The sequence below is a fragment of the Achroia grisella genome, unplaced genomic scaffold (genome assembly GCF_030625045.1).
Source record: "Achroia grisella isolate CSIRO2021 unplaced genomic scaffold, CSIRO_AGI_Agris_v1 utg592, whole genome shotgun sequence".
NCBI lineage: Eukaryota > Metazoa > Arthropoda > Insecta > Lepidoptera > Pyralidae > Achroia > Achroia grisella.
Window position 1 is genome coordinate 1958554 of NW_026712955.1, and position 8970 is coordinate 1967523.

Genomic DNA, 8970 nt, shown 5'->3' on the forward strand with positions numbered 1-8970 from the left:
AATGACGAGATAATAGTCTTGGGAAGCACTCTCTCACCCATCAACTCCAAAGCTTAAGCATACTGTAATCCTCCAGTTACCGTGTGAAATGAAATCGCAATCTCAGTCGGACTGACAAGAAACTCCTTCAAAAATTTAATTGCATGGCCAAAAATCTGTTGATAAGGCTGTCCACCTCCGCTAATGTTGTAATAATCTCTACCTTTGGAGTTCCTTATCGCTCTCTCACCTTCATAACTCAGAGAACCATCTGTATGTACTAATATGTTCTCTATCTAAAACAAGAGGAAACTTGACTTCGTCGCTGACATCTAAGATAAATACCATACGAGCAGTGTAGTTTGTCAGGACCATTCTGTGGAGATAATACAGTTAACTTTGAGGTTTATGAAGCCAGTGGTCAGCAACACAAGCAATCTTATCACTAAAGGCATCTTCTTGAATATTGAATATGACGTATATCTCAGATATATTGAAATCTTCAACCATCAGGGTATTTCAAATATAAGACGTTAACGCGCGAAGTTAGTGCCGTTACATTAATAAAAATATCTATAAAAGACAGAAAATACAATAATTTAATTTAATTAATTTAGAAATATCAAGTATTTTAAATGTATAAATTGTAAACATAAACTACGCAGTCGCAATATAAAAAAATCAATTTATACGCAATTGCGGTTGTAATTAATGTTGTAAACTATCAACTAAAATGTTCTGGCACAGATGAGTGACAAATGTAAATGTGAAAAATTGATGAACGTTGGCATTAATGCAGCTATGTACTTTAATTTTAGTTCAAATAGTTCTATTAAAGTAATGAAGATAAGTAGTGTCAGTCAATAAACTCGTCCCTGGGAGTCATAATAAACCAAGTGCATGTACTGGTGCGCTAACTACTTCTACATGAAACTCATCTAATGATTGATTAAAGCACAAATACTTTGATATCAGTGACAGCACGCTTGGTTCATCAAATATCTCAAAATTAACCTCCCAATATGTATGAATAACAGCTAGTAAACGAGTAAATCTCTCAACAGACTCTATACCTACTCGTAATGTAGTTGTCTATATAATGATCATGAAAGATGACGTGTGTGACTCTAGGAAACTGATAACGAGATTTATTATTAATTAACAAATCCGTGAACGGACTCGATGCAGCGCCATATATCTTTGAAGACATAAGATATGTTTTCAATGATTCTTTAGAACTGTCTCTCCAAGTAAAACGTTGCGCATCACAATATGTGTTGCGGATTTTAACCTGAGGATATATTGCTTTAATGTCATCGTTAATTATGACACTCTCCTCGTGAAAACGATTTACAATATTAAGAAAAGATTTCAATAGTCCCGGTTTACTCAAAGGTAACCTATTTGAACTAACTCCTAATTTGGCTACCACATCATTGACAACTCGTAAGTTATCACTACATAAATCGTAATCACATACATTATTTACAAAATGAACAGTATTTGTTCTATTCTGAACAAATCCGAAAAGAACCCACCCTAGTACCGTAAGAATGGCAACAGGTTGAGAACTAGATCCCTGTCTTACTGCCATGGGAACAGACAAATTCCAATTATCTATACCGATTATAATGGTAGGTTTGGCATTATAACATAATTCGTCAGCTATATCTAACAAATATGGAAACGCAAGAACATCACTCTTATTGACATTTCGATTCGCCAGTCCGAGGTTAGTAATAGATCTAGCTTGTTTGATGACAAAGGAATCAGCAGATCTCTTTCCTTTTATTTGAAAGTCAACATACTCGACTTGCGACTGTTTTGATAAGCCACCAACACACTGCAGTTCAATTTGTTCTACTGTACCCGTTACTCCAATCTGAGAGGTAATTTCTGAGTCAATGAAGGTAGCCGTGGACCCGTCATCCAGTAACGCGAAAGTATCAACAGAACCCGCGGGACCAGATACTGTGACAGCGACAACCTTTAGTAATGGCTTACAAGAAGTAGTGGTACTAACAGAAGATGTCTGTGATACCAATTCCGACGGAGACTGCTCTGCATTATCATTACCTGCATGTGACATTGGCCGACTTGACTCTTCAGATACCTGTATATTAGCTGCTGAATTAATAAAATTTGGATTATGAAGTAACTTGTGATGTTTATGTGTGCAACCGGCTTTATTGCAAAGTCCTTTAGTACGACAAGTATTATAATTATGTGAACCTCTTTTTAAACATTTCTGGCATAATTTATTTTCTTTAACGAAATGCCATTTATTATGAACTGTCAATGCCAAAAACTTATTACAATTGACTAATGCGTGAAATCCTTTACAATATGTACAAATTTGTTTTGATGAATTTTTTAATGAATTTTCAGCCGTTGTAAGAGATGTTTCAATACAGGAACCCGTCTCGAATATTTGTGACGACTGCTCCAGCAAATCATACACTTCCGCGGCATTCACACGTTCTGGTTTTTTATGCCTGTCAATATTGGAAGTTGTGTTAAAACTGAAGTAATCCGTGACACCAAATTTAGCCTGAATCTCAACCTCACGACATAAAAATTCAGCGAGCATTTCTAGCTTGTTTTGACCACTATATTCATGAGAAATAGCAAAATCATACCATCTACTTTTTAACACAATAGGTAGTTTTAATAATAATATATTAAATAATTCAGGTGATTTTATATAGTCACCGCCATCTAATAAGCGTAGAGTCTCTACACAATTACGAACTTTACTAGCAAATGTTGCTAGATCTTTATCGTTACCTAACCTCGGCAACGATCTCACTGAATAAAGTTCTTGTAATATAATTAAATCTGGTCGTCCAAATCGAACCTCGAGCGCACGCATGACAATATTTGGGTCTCGGGCAGTCACTAAGAGCTTGTCAACAGACTCTCGCGCGATACCTCGTAATGCGTAGCTCAGACGAGCTAAGTTCTCTGTTGGTGAATAACCAGACTGTGTGTCCTGAAACACACGTTTAAAAGAAAGCCATTCCGTAGGGGACTTTCCATCATAATGAGGAAGTTTTATATTAATCCCTTTCGGAGCGGTAATTTTATCTGTCAACTTATCTACTGCCGATACTAAGGCAGCGATCGGTTCAACTAAGGTGACAGTAGGGGGATGTATGTTTACCGTAGGAATCTGCGGATTATTAAGAAATTGAGACGAAATAGGATAATTATTGTTATCTAACCATTTGTCCACAACTTCCGAGCAGCTACGATGAACACTAGCACGACTACCAGATCGGCTGCCCCGGGAACTGATTGCTTCAATTTCTGCTTCGTATTCCTTCCTCGCCGCCTCCAACTTAGCACGACGAGCTTCTGCCGCCTCCATTTCAATTTGTGCAAGGCGGTGTGCATGCTGTGTTTGAGCTGCAAGTTTTTTAGCACGTACCGTGGCAGATGAGCGGCTGCAGGCCGATGTACTGTGAGTACTAACCGCGATCGGTGGTACGGTCGACACCAGCGCCGTGGCGCGGGCATCAGATTGCGTTTCCTCTGCCGGTAATGACAATGGCAACGCTTTTGCCGTACGAGGGATTGCCGATCCTAGTTTACGACCCGACCGTGTTTCCATATTTATAAAATTGTGAATTTATAATTTAGAAATTTGTTAATAAATTATGGGAGAAGGACCAAAAATGTGAACGAAGGACTGTATATATATGGAGCTGGTAAATATAATTATGCAAACACGGGTTTTAGGAAGCAATAATATAATATTATGTACAAAAGTATAATTATTAACAGAACAAGAATGACAATGACATATACATTTTTCTATATAAAATAATAGACAAAATACATAAATAATATACAAAGAGGTGCGTCGTGCACAGTTGACAATAAATGTTGTGTTTTGTACACATAGGATTTGAATATTTTTTTTGTTTTTTGACAATATTTTTTTTCTTGTTTTATTGTTAACAATAAAGGTAATTATGTTATCTATCTTTATCTATCTATCTATCATTAATAAAGGCAGGCTATCGATAAGTCAAGATGTAGTTAAGTGATCTGCCACTCGAAGTATCACTTTCTGATAGTGTCTCAAGTACGATGAAGAGGCCAGCTCATGTGACACACTTCAAAGCCTCGATTGTGCAGTACGTGGATACAATGTTATATCTAATGTAGTACAAATGTTAGAAATGCTAAAAATTTTCTGTCTGGTTACACTACTAGCTATGCCCCGCGGTTACACTCAATTTTCAATATAAGATATAGACTATGCATATGTTGTTAACACTCAAATTTCAATATAAAATATAGACTATGCATATGCTGATATAGCATATGCATCAGAATAACATAATAATAATAATATTAATCTCAGGACAATTCACACAGCGCCATCTAGTCCCAAGTTAAGCTAGCTAAAGCTTGTGTTATGGGTACTAGATAACTGATACTTTATTTTTCACACAGATATTTTATTTTTCGTAAAAACATACATATTATCCGTACAAAACACCCAGACTGATACAAACATGTACCAGTCTGGGTGTTTTGTACAAACACGTACTCATGAATACAAATGTTTGTACCGAACCCGCGACCATCGGACTTAAAGCGGTGTGCTAGACCACTAGACCACCGAGTTCGTCAAATTATCTTGAGATTGTTATTATTCGTATGGATTATGAAACCTATAACTATAAAGACTATTGTAACTAGAAATACTAGGAGATTTGATGTTTAAAATCAATCAGACAATAAAATGTAACGTTGTAATTTTGCATTACAATATATTCAAGTCAGGTGGCTATATAACGCGACGAGAATAACAAAACGGCTCCCTCCAATAACTAAGGTATTGTTGTGCCTTAAATAGCATAATGTGATGTTCATTATTAAAGCAATTTGAAAGAAAAAGAACATTTTTGTATATTCAATTAAAATAGCTGTTTCCGCGACTTTGTTCGCGTGGAATTTAACTTTATTTTAAAATAAAAGTAGCCTAACTTACTCCTTATTAGATCAGCTATCTGCCAAAAAAAGTCCCGTCAAAATCGGTCCAGCCATTTCAGAGATTAGCCGGAACAAACAGATAGACAAAATTGTAAAAAATGTTATTTTGGTATATGTACCGTATGTATATTCATGCATCATCATGCATGTAGTAAAAAACGGTTATTTCAATATTACGAACAGACACTCTAATTTTATTTATATGTATAGATTGGAAACACCAAGCATATAGTACATCATGTTATCATGTGATACTCTTGATTCCACTCGTATATTGTCATTCCAGAATACTAAGATATCACTGTATTATGAAGTCCACAATACAGGAGGTACTGCTTATAAAAAGTATTCTGTGTGGATTAGATATATATTTTTTGTAAGTACATACATAGAAAACATCCAAGGAAAAGAAGTGCAAAGAATCGAACCCGCCACCATCTGAAGAAAAGCGGTGTCATACACCGATGCTGTGCTATGCCTATTAACTTATAACATTGTGTAATTTTCCTAAGTGAGCATATAGGGAAACTGTAGCTTGCGTAGTTTTGATATCAAGAAATAAATAAATACTAACTTACTTAAACTGTTCCCCTACCAATGTGGAGAATACTAAACACTACTACTACGGCGACCGGCTTTGTCCTCTCCTCCACATTACCGCAATGTAGTCGCCCTCAAGTCTACTGAATCTGGCGTGTGGGGACATTGCTGATGGTGAAAAGGTGGAACCTGCGAACAAATGTCTAAATAAATCTCTAATCCAATCACATCATAACAAATTAGAATGCATATACACTAGGCGGTACTCGCAACTTCTTTTATTACACTTAAGAAATTCCTAACCGAATTTGCATCCCTTCTTTCAACTAAAACTTTATTTCGCATTGTCGCAGGTTTGATTCTTTCTCACGGTGCAAACATTACAAATGTTTGCACCGTGTTGTTTTCAGTCATGTTTGCCTGATTTCTATATTATGTATGTATAAAAAAAATTGTGTCTAGTATTAATATCAGTTGTCTTGTAGTCAATAGGTAGATGTCTTTTATAATTAGGCATGTTCTGTCTAATCTATCAATTTTTAGCTCAAACCGCTGAGCTAGAAACATTTTTATATATAAGTCTGGAAAATTCTTTCAAAGAAGTTGTCTATATAATATAGACAACTTCTTTGAAAGAATTTTCCAAAGTTGCCACAGCATTGCAAAATAATGGTTTCTACATAATAAAAGCAACGTTCAGATCTCAGTCTCCGTCTACTAACAGGTCTTCCCTAAACATGTATCCTTCATTTTTTCCATTACAAATCTATTTGACGCATCTCATATACTTAATACAACACAATGTGAACAAAATATTTACTTTAACAGGTGTTAATCTGATAATATTCAAATATATAAACGGTGGAATTATGCAAAACAAAACTAATTACAACGTCACTGAATATTTATAAGTCCCACACGACAAAAACATACGTAATGGAGCAATTTTCGTATGTAATTACAGTGAATATTAAATAGAACAAGTTATAAAACAGCAAACTGAAAATAACTAGTAGAGTACGCTTTATAACTATGCTTTTTTTCGGATTATTCTAATGCTGTTGGCCGCAGCTGGCCAGCTATCGCCTAACGGATTCGATTTTAATCTGAGGGTACCGTTAGGGGTTTGAACCTCAGCTCATCATCATCATCATCATCATCATCATCATCTCAGTCCACTGTTGAACAAAGGCCTCCCCCAAAGATCCCCACGACGATCGGTCCTGCGCTGCTCACATCCAATCCCTTCCAGCTTCAGCTCAGGCCCTCATAATTTCGATCTCTTTTTGAATTGGACGAGAGATCTATAGCTACCCGTGGTTGTAAAACACAAAAGGGCCACAAATCGGGAAAATCACATCTCTCCAGAATACCAGCATTAAGTGTTATATTGTTTCGTAAGTAATCGAGGTTCTGGACGAATTTCCTTCTCTCTCCTATCCCTTTCCCAATTCCTTATCTTTAAAGATTTCGATTATTTAAAGACCAATGACTTATCCGTATTTTCCCTGGAAGGACGGGTGCTTATTGGCGTTGGTGCCCGCGCTATCCCTGGTCAAATTTAAACGGAGATCGAAATTACGACTGCCTGATCCGAGCTTCGAAAATAGCGGTTCCCTCAGACTGAAGTCGCATCTCTTAGACGAAAGTTGGCCTTCAGCCGATGAGACCTTTCGCTTGGAGAGCCATCTGCATTGGGCCCTTATCGTTTTTGAAGTTATAAAGCCCATATGTGGACAACAGCATTAGAATAGTTCCAAAAAATGCTCATTGGCGGCTGTAATCATTTATTATTAGATGTGCTGCAAGCCTATTTGGCTTCAATGCTGTAAAAACACTACGCTACTGTAAAACGCAACATTTTACATGGACGTTTGTCCTTGGTATGACGGTGGTGCGGTTATGTAGGTCGATTTCATTCCAATCGATCCCTCGCAGTTAGTTTACATGTTCGTAAAGACTGTAAATGATAATTATCGACTGTTGGATTGGACTTGTATATTTGAATGTGACGAAAGTTGGACAAATTACTTTGTAATCTTTCCATAAAGAATTCATGGTATTGATTTTCGGCAATTCAAAGAAAGACAGTGTAATATTTATGGTGTATTTTAATTCTTATGTTATTTGGATTTGTTTTGATAGAAAATAAGACTGACGAATGAATGTCATTATAATGTTAATTCTTACTATGAATAATTATAAGGTACCACTCTCGATGATTCGATTTTTTTAAGACTTAATTGTTTTTCACTTAATAGAAGAACGTTTGACAGTTAGATTTATATTTCTTTACTACTCATTCGGAACGACTGAGAAGTAAGAGTTCTTGTGTGAGGCATTACGAGAAGAATGAACAGCAATAACTTGCGCGTTGCACTTTTAAAGAAATGTTGTTCAGATTACATTTTTAAGAAATTTGTGTTACTAAGTTGCATTACTCGTTGTGAGGAGCTGACTAGCGTATAGAGATGTCAATGTTGATAGATGTCAGTAATTTTTTCAACTAACGTCCTAAGGTTATTCAACGAACAATTGCGACACACAGCACTCACTGTATCCGTACTCTTATTGACTGTTGCTACAACTCTATTAACTATAATACACTACAACTACTACAATAATGTGTATTAAACACGAAGTTTAAAAATAACTATGTTCTTACGATTATTATTTTTATCGAGGTAGGCTTTATACGAAGTCGTCTGCGTGACATCTCGGCTATTTTGAAAGGTGTTTTTGGTAAATTATGAGATAAGGTAGTGGCATTACAGAAGATAGATGTATGACATCTTAGCCTTCGCGAATGGCCACGCATTAGTGGTGCCACGGGAGCCAGATGATGATGTGATATCTATATTGCTGTTTAAGTACATATATTGATAGCTACTACTTATCAGTATTATGAACGTCACCCTCATTGTCATTCCAAGTAGATGAACAAATTCCCAATAAAAAATTTAATATAAGTAGATTGTTTTTTACTAAAAATAATCAAAAGTTATCTCTAACATTACACTCGTGAAACTCGCTACATTGTCTGTGCGCTAAGAGTGTCTGAAACGTTCTGGAAACTAGTTATGCATTCTCGTAAACACACGCAAGTAAAACCCAGTTATTTCTACAACGAAAACTTATCTAGTTTATTCAGTCCTTTGTGCTCTAAAAACTTAAAATATTACACACCAGAAAACTTCGCTACAATCTAGTTTAAAAATTTCTCACCATGCACTAGTTTTAAAGAAAAATTTTCAACAATGTGGCTTTGGATAATATAATTTATAACGAGACTTCCCGCTAGCAATGTTCACGGTTTTTTTTGTTGGCTTTATTAAGCTCCTCGTTATAAGATGTAATCAAGGCAGTTTGATTGTGCAAAGTTTGTGCGGACCTCTAAAGGGTATTATAATGCCCCTGATCAGCAGTTAATAGGGTTAGAAATTT

The 8970-nt window shown here is 36.0% G+C and overlaps 2 protein-coding genes across 4 annotated transcripts in view; both read right to left on the reverse strand.

Annotated features, from left to right (window-relative positions):
* LOC131848778 (potassium voltage-gated channel protein Shaw) overlaps nt 1-5674 on the reverse strand; it is a 39981-nt gene extending 34307 nt beyond the window's left edge. For 2 of the 3 annotated variants that reach the window (XM_059198714.1, XM_059198711.1), the window contains exon 1: nt 5561-5674. The gene's annotated coding sequence lies outside the window, so the exon portion shown is untranslated. The remainder of the gene's footprint in view (nt 1-5560) is intronic. The other variant, XM_059198713.1, reaches the window with a different exon arrangement.
* Nucleotides 702-3592, reverse strand: LOC131848807 (uncharacterized). The gene has a single exon (XM_059198742.1). The coding sequence runs from the start codon at nt 3590-3592 to the stop codon at nt 1037-1039; it is 2556 nt and encodes an 851-aa protein (XP_059054725.1). The 3' UTR covers nt 702-1036.
* Nucleotides 5675-8970: the final 3296 nt, after the last annotated feature.

What these genes read in the sequence shown, in the direction of transcription:
- LOC131848807 (XM_059198742.1), bottom strand. Translation starts at nt 3,592, where the DNA reads ATGGAAACACGGTCGGGTCGTAAACTAGGATCGGCAATCCCTCGTACG.